This window comes from Asterias rubens, chromosome 11 (genome assembly GCF_902459465.1).
Source record: "Asterias rubens chromosome 11, eAstRub1.3, whole genome shotgun sequence".
In the NCBI taxonomy this organism is placed as follows: domain Eukaryota; kingdom Metazoa; phylum Echinodermata; class Asteroidea; order Forcipulatida; family Asteriidae; genus Asterias; species Asterias rubens.
Genome location: NC_047072.1, coordinates 17,522,051 through 17,543,106, shown reverse-complemented (window position 1 = coordinate 17,543,106; position 21,056 = coordinate 17,522,051). Strand labels below are relative to the sequence as shown.

The 21,056-nt window shown below is 39.0% G+C and overlaps 2 protein-coding genes across 2 annotated transcripts in view; one reads left to right on the top strand and one right to left on the bottom strand.

Moving 5' to 3' along the window:
• The window catches only part of LOC117296365 (wiskott-Aldrich syndrome protein family member 3-like), a 32,134-nt gene extending 24,642 nt beyond the window's left edge, over positions 1-7,492 (bottom strand). Inside the window, exon 1 of the mRNA XM_033779244.1 lies at positions 7,039-7,492. Coding sequence (XP_033635135.1) covers positions 7,039-7,112 — 74 coding nt within the window. The 5' untranslated portion in view covers positions 7,113-7,492. The remainder of the gene's footprint in view (positions 1-7,038) is intronic.
• A 5,066-nt stretch (positions 7,493-12,558) lies between these two features.
• Positions 12,559-18,212, top strand: LOC117296367. The gene is made up of 2 exons (XM_033779245.1): positions 12,559-12,635; positions 17,352-18,212. Exon 2 carries the CDS (start codon positions 17,370-17,372, stop codon positions 18,210-18,212), a length of 843 nt encoding a protein of 280 aa, XP_033635136.1. The 5' UTR covers positions 12,559-12,635; positions 17,352-17,369.
• The last annotated feature ends 2,844 nt before the right edge of the window (positions 18,213-21,056 follow it).

Below are 21,056 nucleotides of genomic sequence, written 5' to 3'. Positions count from 1 at the left end.
TCCAAATATTTTCCACACGACACGCTCCCCGATATTTCTAAAACATCGTTCTTTTTTTCAAAGAATGGAATTTAATCTTTGAAAGGACGCGGCCATTTCCATCCATTGGAAAGTCTTAAAGTCAATAGGAAACTTTTGAAGGGCACAAAGGCCAAGACCAGGGGCAATGGAGTCCATGGCATTCGTCGCCTGCATGCAATTTTAGGCAGGTGATTCGGCATGCTGCCCCAGGTAACGAGGCTACCTCTTCCGAGGATGGATCCCAGCAAGCAACCTGAAAAATTATGAAGAGCTTCTTGGGGGGATAGAGACAAGAACGAGATAGGTACCAATGAAACCATGCTCCCTGTTGACCCCCCAAAAGTAGTACCGTATTGACGCGTCTTATCTGATTTTTAGACCCCCAAAACGTCGGTGCGTCTTATCTTTCGGTGCGCCTTGTCTGCTGACCATTGATTTTTTTAATGATCACTGCGTGAACAAATAAATACCTTCTTGTCCAGTTCAAATCAACGGTCTTTGTGTAGAGAATCCTTACTCAATAATGCGGTCAAACGTCAAACACGACTAAACTTTTTATACACTGAGACCCTATTTTCATTTGAACAATGCCGCGATCCCCCAGGCCAGACCGTCCTTTCATTCCAACAATGCCGCAATGCGTCTAGGCCCCCCCCTTAATGATGGTGCTTTCGCTCCAACAGACCGAACTACAAAATAATCAAAGAAGTTTACGGTTGATCGCTCAATGCCATATGTGCGTAATTCCTACTGCAAAAAGTCCACAGTGTGGATAGCATCACATTTGTAAGAGAAGTAAGGGCCCCCAAGTAATGTTCCACTGCAGTGAGAGAAAACTTGCAACTTGTAAATCAATAATTTTTTAAAATACAGTAAAGAGTTCAAAACAATTATTTTAAACAAACTGCGCCAAAACACATGCATTAGCTACCCAAAATCGTTCATGCATGCAGTACATGCATGCAGTTCATGATCAATCACTCACAAGACTGTACAAAAATATAGTAATTTTATAAACACATCACATCATAAATCAACAAATAATAATAAATCAACAAGGACTCAAGAAGTCAAGACTAGAACCTAGGAAGTTAGAGCATAACATCTAACTTAGATGTTATGATGTCGCCTGGTTACTTAACTTTTGGGTCGTCGTTAGACCATGGTTTCTTAATGCTCACCTTATACTTTATAGTTAATGTTGAAACAAATCTGGGAAAAGTTTCCGTACGGCGCCACTACTTTTTCATTCGATATGAAATAATATAGTATCTAATTTACCTCAATGATATATCCCTTTTTGTAAAAATGAGTGAAAAAGTGGTGGCGCCATACGGAAAGTTATCCCAAATCTGTGTGAATGAAATTGAACCTTGGTCACGTGCAGGCGAAGTCAACATGATCAAAATCGTCGAGTTAATCCAACGGTTCTTTTCAGAACCACCCCAACTCATTGAGAGATTGTTATTACATGGTGTTACCGCAAACTTTTCTATATCTTACTTCCACCATGCAAAGTTTCAAATCCTACTAATGCTAATGGATAACTTTCCGTATGGCGCCACCACTTTTTCACTCATTTTTACAAAAAGGGATATCTCATTGAGGTAAATTAGATACTATATTATTTCATATCGAATGAAAAAGTGGTGGCGCCATACGGAAACTTTTCCCTACTAATGATCATTGATGATGAGCATGATGCTTGTTGATGCAAGACTTACCTAGATTTTGAATTAAATTTAAAAACTTGAATTGTTCCTAAACTAAAAAAGTCACATTAACTAATAATACAACCCAGGTGGAGTTCATGTTTAGTGGTGTCTACTTTTGATGTTTTCTGTTGAGTTGTCTGTGATAAACAATAAGAAAATAAGGTGACCCAAAATTTGTGAACTTTATAACCCAGCTTGAACTAGTCAGCCACATTTCACTGCACAGCACACACCTCCCATTCAAACAGTGTGTGGGCGCTGCAAAGCTCAGCCAGAAATAATCTGGCCAATTCATAAAACACTTCAAAATAAATAACTAACTAACACAACTGAATCAGCACAAATCAACCTACCATCTGCAGGAATCATTTCGTAAAGACAACTTGTAAACAACGTGCCGTCAAACTTGACAATTATCAGCGGCGTTTAAGACGGTTCGCTCGTCGATTTTTAGCGGAAGTGTACGAGTTCAGAAAATGGAAAAAAATGGCGTTTGATGAACTACATTGGCGAAAGTTTACTGCGAGAGGGCGCTGTTATCTTTTATCCACGCCCAAACTTTGCAGAGGGGGCGGGGGGGGGGGGGTGCAAAGTGCATAAACCCAGCCAGTGGAACTTGGTGTTGGGCTAAAGTCATATCTGACGATTTTGTTTCATTCTTATAAATTAATTGGATACCTCCATGGATGTAGAATTTCACTCGGACTTTCCCCAGCAAACATTGCTTGGTATCGCTGTACCCGTGGCCTAAAATATAATATTGTTTTTTCTTGAGAAGTTTTAAAAGAAGACTTTGTTTTGCCATTTTTTAGCAAGTGGTAGACCTAGCCTGGCTTATGTACGTGTCCATGTGGGCATATTGCCTGGACTAAGTAATTTAGGCTGATCGTGTTCTAAACAATGTTTTATCATTATTTTTGTTTCATCTACCATTAGCAAATTAATAATTATCGCCATGCCGATTTTTATATACGCCGGTGATTCTGACAGAAGATTCTGTCAGTCCCATATTTTGTGTATGGCAAAACTGTGTTCAAGTTATTTTGACAGCGCCCTCTTTTGAATCCTCCTCCTCTACTAGTGCATGTTCATTTCCTATGGGGGACCGAATCTCCATATTATGGGCAGACAGAATTGTGCAGAGGTTTGTCCTAGCATTGAGAAATGAACACGGTTCCCTTCTACTCAAATTGCTACCCGTGTTGATTTGACCATGGAGGAAGGAAGAGAAGGAGCTCAAACGACCCGAAAAACCGCAAAGTAACAAAAGAATACTCTGACAATGCCCCTGTCTGACCAGTGGAAAAAGGCTCATGGGACGGACGATATGGACATAGAAACGACGTGTACACAAGTCTATGATACGGCCAATAATTTATTTTTCTTTAGCAATGACACTATCTCTAAATGAATTGGCGTCAATTGAGGAAAGGCTTAAAGCCATTATACACTTTTGGTAAACAGTATTGTCCAAGTCTCACACTTCGTGTGTCACAACTTATATATAAAATAACAATCCTGTGGAAATTTAGGCTCAATCAGATATCGGAATCGGGAGAAAATAACGGGAAAACCCACCCCTGTTTTCGCGCGTTTCGCCGTGTCATGATATGTGTTTATAACAAATCCGTAATTCTCGCTAACGAGAATTTATATTGTTTTACCGTTTTCTCAAAAAGTAAAGCATTTCATGGACTAATATTTTTTTTTCTGTACCGAAAGGGTCCAATGGCTTTAACCTGACACCTGCTGAAAGACACATGACACCTTTGATAATTATTGTCAAAGACAAGCATTCTCACTTGGTGGTATAACCCAACAATGCATGAAAGAAGCAAAACATGTGAAAACTTTGACTCAATATTGGTCATCGAATTTGCAAGAGAATCGTTGGAGAAAAAAAAACACCGTTGTTGCCAGTCAATATAGCTCTATGGTTGATGCATTACTTTGTGTGCTTTCACACGCATATTCATCTGGAGTGTTTTATTATTTTGAGTGAGAATTTACCTCTTTCTCCAAAACTAACGTTACTTCAGATCAGAGGGAGTGGTTTCTCATGCTTTACTCACTTTAAACAGCTCTCCATTGCTCGTTACCAAGTAAATTGTTAAAACAATAATATTTTGAGTAATTACTAATAGTGTCCACTGCGCCTTTAAAGGTTGAAAAATGTACTAAAAAATATGCATTATTTGAAAGCTGTATTCATCAAAATGTTAATGTTGGCTTCGCTTTGACTTACTAAAAATGCAGTGAAACTATTAATTAATGGAGTTAGTTTGTCTGAAACATAACAACCATGCGACCTATAGCTTCCTAAATCGAAACCAAAATGTATATTCTTTATCCCCGATGCAAATTTAACATCTCTTATGAAAGAAGAATAGTTTCACAATATTGTGTGCTTTCTTGTAAAAGGCTTCAGCGTAAGTCTGGAATTACCTACCGTACTTCAGAGGGAGCCGTTTCACACAATGTTTTATACTATCAACAGCTCTCCTTTTCAGTTTTTATGCTAACAATTTACTTTGAGTACCAATAGTGTCCAGTGCCTTTAAAGCCATTGGACCCTTTCGGTACAGAAAGAAAAAAAAAAGTTCACAGATTTACAAACAATTTACAGGGTTTACAGAAGGTAATGGTAAAAGACTTCTCTTGAAATATTAGTCCATGAAATGCTTTACTTTTTGAGAAAACAATAAAACAATAACGAGAATTACGGATTAATTTGTTATAAACACATGTCATGACACGGCGAAACGCGCGAAAACAGGAGTGGGTTTTCCCGTTATTTTCTCCCGAATCCGATGTCCGATTGAGCCTAAATTTCCACAGGATTGTTATTTTATATATAAGTTATAACACGAAGTGTGGGACTTGGACAATACTGTTCACCGAAAGTGTATAATGGCTTTTATACATTGTTTCCTCTTCGGAAATACCGTATCAGCGCATTGCATAATATTACGCGCTTTACAAATGCTTTTATAAATTTCAATATAAAAATGCTGTTTCCATAAACGATGGTCGCTGGAGGCATTGACTATGAATGGTATGCAGTTCAGGGTATATCGTAGACTTCACTCAAGTCCCAATCCCGTGCCATCGCCAGAAAGCTATCGTTTTGAGTGCGGCGCGATATATTTTACACGAGAACAGGACTTGAAACAAGTCTAGGATCGGGTCATGGTTCTCCAGATGTGGAAGCTATCCTTTGCCCTCAAAATATTTCAATCGCGGAACTTAAATGACCCAAACATGTGTACGTCTCGAGCGAAAACCAAAAGCCCATGTTTGGAAATAAGCAAGACCATTCATGAACGTGTGTAGATAAAGCGTGTTCACAACAAAGATTTGGGAAAACAATTAACATCATTTTGCACATTGGATATCCATTTACACCGATGTGTGTTAGCACCACTCTGTATTTTGCTGAGTCATTTGAAGGAACACAAATCTATCTATTATGGTACATAAGATGGTTATGTTGTAAAACCTACTGTTGAAATTGTTTTGCCCTATAGGAAGATTTTTTAAGGAAATTGGTTGAACATAACTATTAGTTCTGACTCTCACAAAATCCAAAATTTTGACCAACAGTTAAAACAACAGTTAAAATACTACACTGGGTCTACTGTCATAATTTCAGTGAGACCGACTTAACTTACACTATCACCAGGTATAATGATTTCATGTTTATACCATGTCCCTAACATAGAAAAAGACGGATGCTGGTCTATAACAATACCAATGCTAAGTACGTGTGCTTTAAAGGGTCTATGTAACTTTTGTAGGACAACAAAAAACACAATGTCCACAGATTTACACTAAACTTAGTTTGAAGATAATGATGGTAGAAAGCTTCCCTGAAAATACTACGTGCTGAGGTGCTGTAGTTTTTGGGAAATTAGTAAAACAATGTCATGAAAATAACTTTCGTCTCATGAGACGAAAATTAATTTAATCATTTACAAACGTATTTTCATGACATTGTTTTACTCATTTCTGAAAAACTACAGCACCTCAGTAAGTAAGATTTGAAGGGAAGCTTTCCACTATCATTATCTTCAAACCCTGTAATTTAATGTAAATCTATAGACATTTTGAAAAATTACCCAAATCCTTTAAGTAATGTGGTTATTTTAAAAGGATCACTTTTATCCCCATAAATTTGAATCTGAGAAGCGTTACTGACTGTAATGTCTCTGAGATTGTGTATTCCAACACGAATTATTGTAATCTATGGCGTACATTAAAGGCAGTGGACACTATTGGTAATTACTCAAAATAATTATTAGCATAAACCTTAATTGCTAACAAGTATTGGAGAGAGATTGATGGTATAAAACATTGTGAGAAACAGCTCCCTCTGAAGTAACGTAGTTTTCGAGAAAGAAGTAATTTTCCACAAATTTATTTCGAGACCTCAAGTTTAGAATTTGAGGTCTCGAAATCAAGCATCTAAACGCACACAACTTCGATGACAAGGATGTTTTTTCTTTCATTAATATCTTGCAACTTCAACGACCAATTGAGCTCAAATTTTCACATGTTTGTTATTTTACGCATAATGTCGAGATACACCAACTGTTAAGACTAGTCTTTGACAATTACCAATAGTGTCCACTGCCTTTAAAACGATCAAAATGTTAAAATTCCCCTCTTCAAGTTTTGTTATATTATTATGGTCTTCTTGTGATGATGTGTTTTTATAAAGAAGCAAGATGAAAAAAATAAAAATAATACGTTTAACATTATCTTTGGCATCTTCTTTGATATTAGTCTTTACTTATTCGCACCTTGGATTAAACACAAATATTTGTAAAATTTGACATAATTTAGGTCTTTAAAATATTGATCATAATGAGGTTTTATGAAAAACAGTGACCATTAAATAAAATCAACATAACTGAAGGCTAATACATTCCTGGTCGGTGGAAAATTAAACCATTTCACTTTTCGAATCTAACGGAATAGTATTATGAGCCGTTGTTTATTTTTTATTTAAACAAAAACCATTACTAAATTAACGTTGACTCCACTATTGAGTCCTTCTCAAGAGTATTATTATAGCTGTATATGATTTTTAACCCAATTTTATGACAGTGTCCAAAGTGACACGTATAGTGACACTGTAGTTGCATTTTAATCATTTAAAACACAAAATTATGTCAGAGTTGATGCTGTAACATGATTTAGTGTCCGCATTAAAAACCTTCTCATCGCCCTGCGCCGACTTGATTCCTAAAATCTAATTTCAATAAAAACGGATTAATATAAACGTCTGGTCCTAGCTTACCGAGTGTGCTCCCGTGGTGTTTTCCTTAGGCAGGCGAACTGATCCGCACTGCTTTGTCTCATGATGGTTGCCATGGTTATCTGTTTGTTCACTCCCCAAAACCCGTGTTTCTCCTCCAATGTTGAACCAGATATATAGTATTTCCTTGTTCAATCGCTCCGAACTCCCCCAGACGACTACAAGCGGTCTTCCTCACAGCACCAGCGCTCGCATGAGAAGATTTGCGCCGTCACAAAGACGCGACACCACCCTAATCCCGGAAGTAAAATTCCCTGTTTTCTACTCCTCGCAGATTTTGTGATTGTTTTAAGCCGGAAGAACATCGAGGAAGGACGGTGTTTTTGTTATCAAATAGTTCTTCAATTCACATGCGGATAATCATTATTATCATTAGGCTAGGATGCGATGTATTGGAGGAGGATAGTATAGCACGGCTGTAGGTTTATATACTATGGGATGTGTGTGGAGCCGTTTGGGTTACAGAATACATGACAGTGCAGTGCTGGTTTAAACACAACACAACACACGTGTGTTTTGGTCTTTTGTACAATAGCTTCATCATCACGTGTGTCGTGTGATGGTACAATACCACGACCAGGAAATGAGATAGCTATTATTTTGGTACATCCAGGGTATAGTGAACTTTAGTGCGATATCAGCAGATTAAATTTAGCTGTCTGAATAAAAAAGATGTTCCTTAGATCCAATTGCAAAAAGAGATAATGGTGTATTGTCCTTTAGTTCAAAGGCAGTGGACACTATTGGTAATTACTCAAAATAATTATTATCATAAAACCCTTTTGGTGACAAGTAATGGGGAGAGTTTGATGGTATAAAACATTGTGAGAAACGGCTCCCTCTGAAGTGCCATAGTTTTCGAGAAAGAAGTAATTTTCCACGAATTTGATTTCGAGACCTCAGATTTAGAACTTGAGGTCTCGAAATCAACCATCTAAATGTACACAACTTGGTGTGACAAGGGTGTTTTGTTCTTTCATTATTATCTCGCAAGTTTGATGACCGATTGAGCTGAAATTGTTCACAGGTTTGTTATTTTATGCATATGTTGAGACACACTAACTGTGAAGGCTAGTCTTTGACAATTACCAATAGTGTCCACTGCCTTTAAACAAAATGTATGGGGTTTGAGGCATTGCATGGTGAGGTATATCAATTTGGCTTGCGGTATTGCGTGTGACCTATACTTGCTAAATGTACCAATTTAAGTGACTTCATCACCGGCTATGGCTAGTGGCTGTGGCTGCAACGACTGCCGAAACTATCAATTCATACATCGCCTATACGTTTTGACGGACATCCTCAGGTACGTGCCTGATGTCAATATTTAGGGTAAACATCCTCGTAAGCTTTTGGTTCTATTTTCAATTTAAACACAAGATGTGTTCTCGACCGATACTGTATCCTTATTATGAGAAGAAATTTCATGGCTCATGATTATTGTTCTACCTACGTGGTATAGTGAGTTGAACTTGCGGCTCTCAAGTCCTTTAGAATCGCACCCATAATTGCTTCTCCTCACCCAGTTGTATAAATGCGAAGCAGATATAGGCCTTCACAATCGCGAAGCATCAAGCCATCAATATTTTGTCTTGGGGCAAAACTAATTACGTTTAAGATAACAACATGGTATCAAAGGTGTAGACCTATAGAAGGGGAATAATAGTTAAACAAGTGCGAACCCGTGAACGAATTTCGAGGGCGGAAATGTAGGATGGAAGCGGTAGAGTGACAACATAATTAAAGGCAGTGGACACTATTGGTAATTGTCAAAGACTAGCCTTCACAGTTGGCGTATCTCAACATATGCATAACATAACAAACCTGTGAAAATTTGAGCTCAATCGGTCATCGAAGTTGCGAGATAATAATGAAAGAAAAAACACCCTTGTCACACGAAGTTGTGTGCGTTTAGATGGTTGATTTCGAGACCTCAAGTTCTAAATCTGAGGTCTCGAAATCAAATTCGTGGAAAATTACTTCTTTCTCGAAAACTATGGCACTTCAGAGGGAGCCGTTTCTCACAGTGTTTTATACCGTCAACCTCTCCCCATTGCTCGTCACCAAGAAAGGTTTTATGCCAATAATTATTTTGAGTAATTACCAATAGTGTCCACTGCCTTTAAACAGCAAAAATGAAGACATCCATGAGCGAGAAAGTGTGAGATACAGGCGTGTCCTGGGGGAGTTCCATTTACTAACATTGCATGGGACCACAACACCTTTAGATTTAGAAGCCAAGATTTGGTCAAGGATGGAGAAATATTATTATCATTACTATTGGTTTATTAAAACACATTCAAACATCGCAGCTACAAACTGAATGGGAGACTTTCTGGGACGATAGAGGGCAGCAGACTTACCGGGTAAATCCATTGTTCTCAGAATTATGCGCATGTTCAGAACTACGTAAACAATGGAAATTTACCCGGTATGTCTGCTGCCGCCTAGCGTTGGAAAGTCTCCTATTGAGTGTAAAATACAAAGATTCAAAAAATGGAAATGTTAAAATTTACGAAAAAACATAAGGACATACAATTTGTTTTTTTACACATTAAAAAGGCAAACCGGCTAGTGCCAGTGACAAATTAGGTAAAACTTAACATTGCACGGCAAGTCACATTCAAAGGACAAAATGAAAGAATGGGGACAAATGGCATACCAACTGAGTGAACACAAATCAAGAGCTATTGTTGAGTGCTTGGACAAGGGATGGAATGCAACTATTTTTGTAACGACCAGCCACATTTTGGGGCACATTTTGTTGGCATTCCGCAAGTTGTTGTTGTTGTTTGGTGGGAGCCAGTGCCTGTAGTTTTCAGATTCAAACAAGGTCTCACAAAAATTGACAAACAAATTAATGTCTCAGTCTATCAGTGATTGCAGGCAAACTGAACAATTGGCATATTTCCACTATGAAGTTGGTGTATTTGACCAGCCAGAATGATACGAAAAGCCCCTTTTTGTAACCTTTCAAGGGTTATGAGAAAAGGTGGCACGAATTTTACACGATTCGGGGTCCCCCTATATAACGAAAAATAAAATGGTAGCAGCTGATGCTACGAGTGACACCCCCCAGTTACGCCATGTAACGATTACAACAAAAACATGGTCAGAATGGAAAAAGCTATTAATTACAAACAAAATCACGAATAGGCGTCAGTTCCAAACAGAACTCCTTTTCTATTTATTCCACTCTATAATTCTTTTAAAACTATCACGGTAATTGAATGGTTCAGTAAAGTGTGTAGTAACAATGAGTCAATTAGTCAAGTCTGCATGATAATTTTGAATTATGTATGGGTAAAAAAGTTTGTTAAAGATGGCGGAACATTATTTTTTTCGGCACAGATGGTTCTTTCCCTTTCCACCTGTATCGCCCCAGGATTAGTCTTGAAGACAAGACGGTAACTGTTAAGCGCGGTGTAGTAACAGCGCGGTGTAGCTACGGGGACGTTACACTCACCCTCGATCTCAGTATGTGTGTGTGTGAGTCAGTCGCAAGCTGCCACGCGCTACCTACGACCGTTGCATGTGTATAATCGCACTGTGACTGTTGCATGAACGGCAGACAAATAGGCAGCGCCTAACGACTTGTCATCAAGTCTACCCAGGGATTGCCACTGTAAATGTTGGTGTAGCAAAACCTGAGCGCATCGTTGTCTATGGATTTTGTTTTAGCCCACAGTGTTATATTATGAATTTGAAACCCCTTTTTAAGCACAATTCCGCAGTTCCGCTTATTAGAATGCATGTAAGACAGAGTCGATCGCTCTGAGTTTGGTTGCTTCGGGGTTACGGAAAATACTATTTGGTTTGGCTACCAGTTACTGATTCTCTATTGTTATAGCATTCCGTTGAGCAACTCTTGAAGTCCCTTACGTGCTTGTTGACAAAAGGAACACGCAGTGAATGACTATTGTTGAAAGTTACAAATCTACTCACTGTGAATACAACCAAACATAAGAATTTTGTGGTGAGTGCATTTTGGACTTTGTTTGTAATATTTTTTTTTCAAACAATCCTGGTACGAGGCTGAAGGGACCGGAGGCTAGCGGGCCTTGCGCGGCGTTGCACGGCGGTACAATTCTTGAACAGAGACCACACAGTTGTTTGATTAACTCCCTCATGACCTTTTTCTTTAAAGTCCAAATAATAGTTGCGAAAACTAGGACTGACAACTTTTCATTTGATAGGACTGATCTTCGCCTGGGGAATAAGTTGAAATTGTAAAAAATTGTTTGTTCAAAGATGGTATTTGGGTTACACAGACCCCAGGTTCTGGTAAGGAATTAGACTACGGTGGAACCTGCACACAACCCAGACCTTTATTTGGAAATAATCTGTTATTTGGTAAGTGGGTTTTGAGTTTGCATTTTAAAAGTGGACACTATTGGTAATTACTTAAAACACTAAATTAGCATAAAACCTTACTTGGTAACGAGTAGTGGGGAGAGGTTGATAGTATAACACATTGTGAGAAACGGCTCCCTCTGAAGTGACGTAGCTTTCGAGAAAGAAGTACTTTTCCACGAATTTGATTTCGAGACTAAGTTGAAATTGTAAAAAATTGTTTGTTCAAAGATGGTATTTGGGTTACACAGACCCCAGGTTCTGGTAAGGAATTAGACTACGGTGGAACCTGCACACAACCCAGACCTTTATTTGGAAATAATCTGTTATTTGGTAAGTGGGTTTTGAGTTTGCATTTTAAAAGTGGACACTATTGGTAATTACTTAAAACACTAAATTAGCATAAAACCTTACTTGGTAACGAGTAGTGGGGAGAGGTTGATAGTATAACACATTGTGAGAAACGGCTCCCTCTGAAGTGACGTAGCTTTCGAGAAAGAAGTACTTTTCCACGAATTTGATTTCGAGACTTCAGATTTAGATTTTGAAGTCTCGAAACCAAGCATCTAAAAACACACAACTTCGTGTGACAAGGGTGTTTTTTCTTTTTATTATCTTGCAACTTCGACGACCGATTGAGCTCAAAAGCACAGGTTTGTTAATTTGTTGAGATACACCAAGTGAGAAGACTGATCTTTGACAGTTACCAATAGTGTCCACTGTCTTTCAGAAATACACACAATTCGTGATATAGTTATTCTAAGATCGTTTTTTTTTCTGCGGTAATTTAAAAAAAAAAAAAAAAACGCCAATTGTTGTCAACTGCTTGGTTGAGTGATGGACTCGTCATGGGTTTTCAATCATTTTCATTGGATGACATAAAGTTAAAAAGCTTCAGGCACGCTGTCTCAATAACATTGTTATGTGTTGATTTGTTTTTTAACAATACAACTTCTTATGGAAGGTACATGTATTTTATGAAAGTTTGCAGAATATGTTGAAATGATCTGTTGAGTGTTTTACGGACAATCGGCCGTCCAGGACCTTTTGAAGCGTATCGGCCACAAACGACCCCCGGCATGATCGTGAACTCTTTCCAACCCATATCAGCATTTGCCGGTCTTAACTATCACTCACAGACTGAAAGTTGTCGAAACAGTTGTATGACTACCCGCTCTCCGTGACGCTCGGTTTCGGTAACTCGATCTTCATTGCTGCACCTCTTGGTAAATATAATCATTTTTTCCACATCAGACTATAAAAACAGTATTTAGAATTTCAACTTTATAAGCATTAGTTTGGGTAACCTAAAATATGTTAAGATTAGTGTTTGTGTTTGATGATGCTTGTTTGGAAAGGAAGAGCGTAATCATACGTTGCCTGCGGATGAATTTTGTGAAGACAGTGTGGCCACGAACACTGTTCGAATTGTTCCCCCCCCCGAAAATGTGAGCATCAAACAACTCTGTTAGTGTATGTAGAGGCCTTGAGACAAACATAAAACAATATACGAACAATATAAAAAACAAATTAAGCAGTTGTCAAAATGATAAGCGTGTTTATCATTTGAACGTGTTTAAAAAGTGGGTACAACAACATCAATTTGTGTTTAAAATCTAAACACTGGTTGTAAGCGACGGAAGCATACATAGCAAAACTGGTGTATTAAAATTGACACAAAGTGGTGCTGTCACAGAGGTAAAAAACAAAACAAAACATAATTTGGGTGTTAAGGCGTGGACACTATTGGTAATTACTCAAAAAAATTATTAGCATAAAAACTTACTTGGTATAACAAGTAATGGGGAGAGGTTGATAGTATAAAATATTGTGAGAAACAGCTCTCTCTCTCTGAAGTAACCTAGTTTTTATGAGTGAAGTAATTTTCCACGAATTTGATTACGAGACCGCAGATATTGACTTTGAGGTCTCGAATTCAAGTATCTTAGAGCACACAACACTTCGTGTGACAAGGTTGTTTTTTCTTTCCTTGTTATCTCGCAACTTCGATGACCAATTGAGCTCAAATTTTCACAGATTTGTTATTTTATGCATATGTGAGGAAACTGGTCTTTGACAAAAAATTAATTACCAATAGTGTCCAGTGTAAGAGTAACTTTAAATATAAATATATATAGTAAACTTGCGGGTACAACCATGCACGAGTAAAACTTCTTTTGAATGAGTAGTGGCTCTGGATAGTTTTTCTTATTCTCCACATCATGCAAAATGTCAAACATCAGTGTATTCAACACCCTATATATGTTTCAATTTTGATTCTCAATTGGTCTTCTTTTTCACAAAACCCTTGGTGTAAATTTTACCAAGTTTTTGTTTTTAAGGCAGTGGACACTATTGGTAATTACTCAAAATATTTATCATTATAAAATCTTTCTTGATTGCAAGTAATGGGGAGAGACAGATGGTATAAAACATTGTGAGAAACAGCTCCCTCTGAAGTGACGTAGTTTTCGAGAAAGAAGTAATTTTCCACGAATTTGATTTCGAGACCTCAAGTTTAGGATTTTAGGTCTCGAAATCAAGCATCAGAAAGCACACAACTTTGTGTGAAAATGGTGTTTTTTTCTTTCATCATTATCTCGCAAATTCGACGACCGATTGAGCTTAAATTTTCACAGATTTGTTATTTTATGCATAGTTGAGATACAGCAAGTACAGTCAAATTACCAAAATAATAGTGTCCAGTGTAAAAGTAACTATAAATATATAAATATGAATAGTAAACTTGCGGGTCGAGTAAAATCTCTTTTGAAGGAGTAGTGGCTCTGGATTGTTACTCTTATTCTCCACACCAAGTGTCAAACACCAGTGTATTTAACACCCAGTTTGTGTGTTAAGTTGCTGTCTGGGTGTCCATGTTTTCCCAAACTATGACTCAGACGTAAAACTTAGATAATTTGTTTTACAACATTTTTCTGAGTTAACGTACAAAAAGGAAGACGCCCTTTTGATTTGCAAAAAAATAGTAGTTGTGAAAAATAATCAATCCCAAATATCCGGATTTTGGGCGCGAGAAACGCGACCACCTTTTGAAATGAAATGTTCACAGACTTGTTACATGTATTATAGGATCAAACCAATCGTACGGTTAAAAAACAAAAACAAATATATACATTGCATTTAAAGGCACTGGACACATCTGTTAATTGTCAAAACCAGTCTTTCACTTGCTTGTTGTACCTCAAAATATGTATAAAATAACAGACCTGTGAAAATTTGACCTCAATTGGTTGTCGAATTTGCGAAAGAATAATGGAAGAAAAAACACCCTTTTCACACGAGCTGTTTGCTTGATTTCGAGACCTCAGCTGAGCTCTCGAAATATTTTAGTGAGAAATTACTTCTTTCTCAAAAACTACGTTACTTCAGAGGAACTGTTTCTCACAATGTTTTATACTATCAACAGCTCTCCATTGATCGTTACCAAAGTTGTTATGCTACGAATTGTTTTGAGTAATTACCAATAGTGTCTCGGGTCTTAAGGAGGACCCCAAACCAGAAACATTCTTGTTCATGGGTGATGGGGGAAGGTAAAGAGTCTGGTACCACCCCAATGCAGCGTCCAATTTTGTACGGTGGAAAAGTTCGTTCACACGGCGACTTATCCGGAAGCAAACGAGTCGAGTTGACCCCAAGTACCCCACACGTATACAATGGAACCTTGAACACGCTTGTTGAGATTAGAATCATAGCATTCCAATGTCATCATTAAGCCCTAACAAAACACAATAATTGGGGGTTCTTTCTATACTTATTGGAAGATCCATCTAACAAAAGGATATTATAATGACCTGCTAAATTTGTTGCTTTCAAATTATAATTTGTTCAGGGTCATCCTGGCAAGAAACCACTAATAAAACCACAATGACAAGAAATAATGAGGGACAAAAATAATATTGACCATTGAAAGTGAAAGGAATCATCCGTGCTCATGGAGAAAGTTTCAAACTAACTGCTGATTTTTGGGCAACTTGAAAATTAGTTGTGGCGCCAATTATTCTGCGCGATAATGCTGTCGCTTTTTAAAGGCAAGACACTATTGGTAATGACTCGAAATAACTGTAAGCATAAAAGCTTGCATGGTATTCGAGCATTGGAGAACTGTTGGTTATATAAAGCACCGTGATAAACGGCTCCCTCCGAGTAGTTTTTGAGAAAAGAGGTAGTTTATCACACAATATCAAAAAACCTCAGCTGAAGCCTTAAAGGCAGTGGACACTATTGGTAATTACTCAAAATAATTATGAGCATAAAACCTTTCTTGGTGACAAGTAATGGGGAGAGGTTGATGGTATAAAACATTGTGAAAAACGGCTCCCTCTGAAGTGCCGTAGTTTTCCACGAATTTGATTTCGACACCTCAGATTTAGAACTTATTGAGGTCTCGAAATCAACCATCTAAACGCACACAACTTCAGGTGACAAGGGCGTTTTTTCGTTCATTATTATCTCGCAAGTTCGATGACCGATTGAGCTCAAATTTACACAGGTTTGTTATTTTATGCATATGTTAAGATACACCAACTGTGAAGGCTAGTCTTTGACAATTACCAATATTGTCTACTGCCTTTAAGCCTCTGAAAGCGAACACATTAATTTTGTGCAACACAGGTATTTTTTTCTTCTCCATTATTCTCTTGCAACTTCGATGACAAATTGAGCCCCAATTTTCACAGGCCGTGATTTTATGCATGTTTTGTTGGGATACACCCAGTGAAAACACTGGTCTTTGATAATTACCAAACATTTTCAGTGCCTGCCTTAAAGGCACCAAAGGTGTCCAGTGTCTTTAACTGATTTGGGATGTTGACCCAAAGCAACTGCCACTAGGGGCATGTTGCAATTTTCTCATGGGGTCTGAAACAAGGTTTGCCCCTTTCACAGTCCATGTTGAATGATGTAGGCATGGGTATCATCCACTAGGAGCCACCTATACTCATAGCAGCTAAAACAGGGTTACCCCTTCACAGTCTATAAGGATGTAGGCATAATTATCATCCACTAGGAGCCACCTACTCCTTGGGCTGAAACAGGGTTACCCCTTCACGGTCCGTAAGGGGGTAAGCATGGGTATCATCCACTAAGAGCCACCTACTCCTGGGGCTGAAACAGGGTTGCCCCCTTCACAGTCCCTAAGGATGTAGGCATGGGTGTCAACCACTAGAAGCCACCTACTCCTGGGATTGAAACAGGGTTACACCCTTCACAGTCCCTATTAAAGGATGTAGGCATGGGTATCATCCACTAAGAGCCACCTACTCCTCTAGGGCTGAAACAGGGTTACCCCCTTCACAGTCCCTAAGGATGTAGGCATGGGTATCATCCACTAGGAGCCACCTACTCCTAGGGCTGAAACAGGGTTACCCCCTTCACAGTCCCTAAGGATGTAGGCATGGGTATCATCCACTAGGAGCCACCTACTCCTAGGGCTGAAACAGGGTTACCCTCTCCGGAGTCCCTAAGGATGTAGGCATGGGTATCATCCACTAGGAGCCACCTACTCCTTGGGTTGAAACAGGGTTACCCCCTTCACAGTCCCTAAGGATGTAGGCATGGGTATCATCCACTAGGAGCCACCTACTCCTTGGGTTGAAACAGGGTTACCCCCTTCACAGTCCCTAAGGATGTAGGCATGGGTGTCATCCACTAGGAGCCACCTACTCCTAGGGCTGAAACAGGGTTACACCCTTCACAGTATGTAATGATGTAGGCATGGGTATCATCCACTAGGAGCCACCTACTCCTGGGGCTGAAACAGGGTTACCCCTTCACAGTATGTAATGATGTAGGCATGGGCATCATCACCTAGGGGCCTGGCTGGTAGAGCAGAGTTCAATAGTGTTTGTGAACCAAAAGGGTCCATTATAGACTCAATCATTTACGCTATATTTCTGTGTACTCTTTCTAATATTTTTAATCAGATTAATACCGGTTATAAGATGGCCATGGATGAGTCTACGAGTCGCGTTATCCTTTGGGGTGTACCCATGTGCCTGTCCACAGTTTTCACGAGATGCATGGCGGCAAGAGGCAACACCGAAATCTTCGTGGAGCCCTACGACAACTGTCACAGTTTTGGCCCGGAGAGGCGCGTCGCATGGCCGGCCCAGATCCACTCGGCAGACCTGGTGAATGACTGGCAGACCTACAGTTGGACAACGGCTAAGCTGGAGAGGGATTATCCACAGTCTGTCTTTGTGAAGGACATGGCCTTCGCAATGGATGGGAAGTTTGAGATGCTACCGGGTGGTTACCGCCACACTTTCATGATCAGGGACCCCGTGAAGGTGTGGTCGGCCTACCGAAAGAGAATCACACAACTGTTGTCGGGTGAGAAAAATGGCGTCGACTCAAACCTACCGGGAGACCTTGAAAGCTACGTCAGCCCTTCATCCGTTTACAAGGCCAGTTATAATCTCATGGACTACGTGCGATCTGTTCTCCACCAGACACCGGTCGTTGTTGACGCCGATGATTTGGCTGCTCACCCCGGGGAGACCTTGCGCCGGTACTGCTCGGAAGTCGGCATCCCGTACAAGGAGGACATGTTAAACTTTGCCGCCCAAAAGGGCACAGAGGAGAATAAATGGCACTGCTCCAAGTTCTTTCAGTGGGGAGGGGAACAAGGTGGGTTCTATGACAAGGCGATGAAGAGTCACAGCTTCCTTGTCAACAAGACAGAGTACAGGATGGAGGACTTGCCTCCGGATGTTGTTGAATGCGTCAAGAGGAACCAGCCGTGGTATGAGAAAATGTACGCCTTGCGATTAAAACCAGAATAAGTGCGGCACGTTTAGCCGTCTGCCGCCCTCTCGTGTAAGTGTCAGGATTTTTTATTTAGATAACAAGGGATTGCTTGATCAAATTGGAGAAAAATACATCTGTGAATGAAATTAGTTTTTTGTATTTCGTTACCAACTGGTGATGGATCGATACGTACGTTTTAGTGCTGAACCATTCTTAGTATTAAACGGTATTGTTTTAAAACACTGTGGTGTTAAAATTACCCCCCTGGTGTTTATACGAAGTAAGTTAAACACTTGATTAGATTGTATCTTCATGCTGCGTAGTGAGTCACTTTTTAACGACGTTAAAGGTGGGTATTCAATGCTCTCTCTGATCATTGTTCCTAATAAGATTCTCATAACACAGTAAAGACAGGGTGGGGGGATTTATTACACATTATTGTTATTTGTGTGTTGAAGGCAGTGGACACCATTGGTAATAATTACTCAAATTAATTATTACCATAAAACCTTACTTGGTGACGAGTAATGGGGAGAGGTTGATAGTATAAAACATTGTGAGAAACGGCTCCCTCTGAATTGCCATAGTTTTCGAGAAAGAAGTAAATTTCTACGAATTTGATTTCGAGACCTCAGATTTAGAATTTGAGGTCTCGAAATCAATCATCAGACTGCACCCAAATTCGTGTAACAAGGTTTTTTTTCTTTAATTATTATCTCGCAACTTCGACCACCAATTGAGCTCAAATTTTCACAGGTTTGTTATTTTATGCATATGTTGAGATACACCAAGTGAGACACTTCTTTAAAACACTATGGTGTTAAAATTACACCCCTGGTGTTTATACGAAGTAAGTTAAACACTTGATTAGATTGTATCTTCATGCTGTGTAGTGAGTCCATTTTTTTTTTAAAGACTTTGAAGGTGGGTATTCAAAGACCCTCGACGCATTTGGAAAGCATCACTCGGTGTATCCCAACATGCATAACAAACTACTTTGTGTAAATTTTGACTCAATTGGTCATCAAAGTTGCAAGAAAATAATGAAAGAAATAACATCCTAAAGCATTATTTTTGTGCGTTTTTATTTTTTGGGGGGATGCCTGTTCATTCTCGAATACTCCTCAATGTACACCCACTCTCTGATTATTGTTCATACGGTTCTCATAACATAGTAAAGACATAGGGTGGAGGGGGGGGGGTGGGAAATATTTATTACACATTGTTGTTATTGGTGTATTAAAAAACCCATTGCAACCCAAAGAATGAATTGCACAGTAATTAAAAAGTACAGAGCATAAACGTTATTATAAAAAAATTAATGTGAGACAGAAACGACAGCAATGCAATTCTGAAAACATAACTTAGTTGTTGCTCAAGCCACAAACAGTAAACGTGTCTTCATGACTGTATGATATCAACTTCAACATTTTACTTAGAAGTAAATATCTTTCAAAGGTGATTGATTTCAGACCCATCGCTTGATGGGTGCAATCGAGAAGGGCAGAGGGTTCCTTTCCACTACCGCGGTTCATTCTCACATTCCAGATTGGGTCACGGCTTGTAAGAAGAAGCTGCAAACTTTCACTTAAAGGGATACGTTTAGAAGTGACTCTGAAAATTAATGGAGACAAAAACTAACTCGGCAAGAAACTTCTCGCTTCGATTATGGAATTTTTTCTCACTTATTTGCTCATAACCAAGCACTTTTTTTTTCTAACAATTTTTTGGGAGTAATTACCAATAGTGGCCAGTGCCTTTAAGATCCTTTAAGAGGTTTGATTCGATAAATGCTCAGCTTCATCGCTATCTACTGACTTATAATTACAATAGGAAGCGTTGCTTCATCTGATTGAGCATCCTTCTAGAGTTAACCATCAACATTATATATTAAAGCATGACTAAGAAATAATTGCCTCATGGAACCCTCAAAATAAATATTTGTTTGCGGTGACAACATCTGCTTCATATTTGACCAATTCCTTTGAATTCATAATGACGTTTCCGTATATTTTGTTTTATCCTCCTTTGAAAACAGTTGGCAAATAAAAGGTTTTTATTTCATTGATTGCTTGTTGAAGTAAGTATTTTAAGTATAGCTCGCCTCTGCATTGAAACCACGAGATGTGATATATTATTTACTGGTTCACATTTTCAATAATAGCTCGCCTCTGTAATGAAACCATACGATATAAATTATTATTTACTGGTTCCCTGTTCAATTAGATTAATCCATGTTGAACATACTGATCGACCTTTCACGACATTAATGCATTAGCTTAATTACAAAGTCCCTATTTCAAATCAATACACACTTTGCCACAACCAGGGATTACGTATGTACACCCCTCTAATGGAATGGAACGTTCCAGTGAAACCAATGCATAACATTATAAAGGTTGTGAGTAGTAATTACTGTTCTCATGAAACCTGTTTCGCACCAACATCATAATAATAATTTTTAATGGAACTATGATTTACCCGTTTACAAACTCGCCCATATTCCTTGAACAGTCGTTTAACAGCAGATAAACACATAGCCTTGCCGAAGGCTCTATACGCAACAAAATCATACTTCGTTTTGTGACCTCGTTCATACCTCGAAAAGCCATGTTTCGACCCCACAGTATCGTGCGCGCGGTATAGTAGTAGTACACATGTACACGCAGTTCGTGGATTCATAGCAGCGGGCCGGCGCGGTGCTTGTGTAAAGAGCCTTGGACGAGGCTAATAAACACAAAAACCATTGGACCTTGGCAGGTGTTGAAAGACTTAGGCCGTGTCCGAAACGGCGACTTCGGCTACAGCTACGACTAGATCGCGCGCGTCTGCTATTCTTCAACACTGGTAGACGCGCTGATCTAGACGTAGCTGTAGCC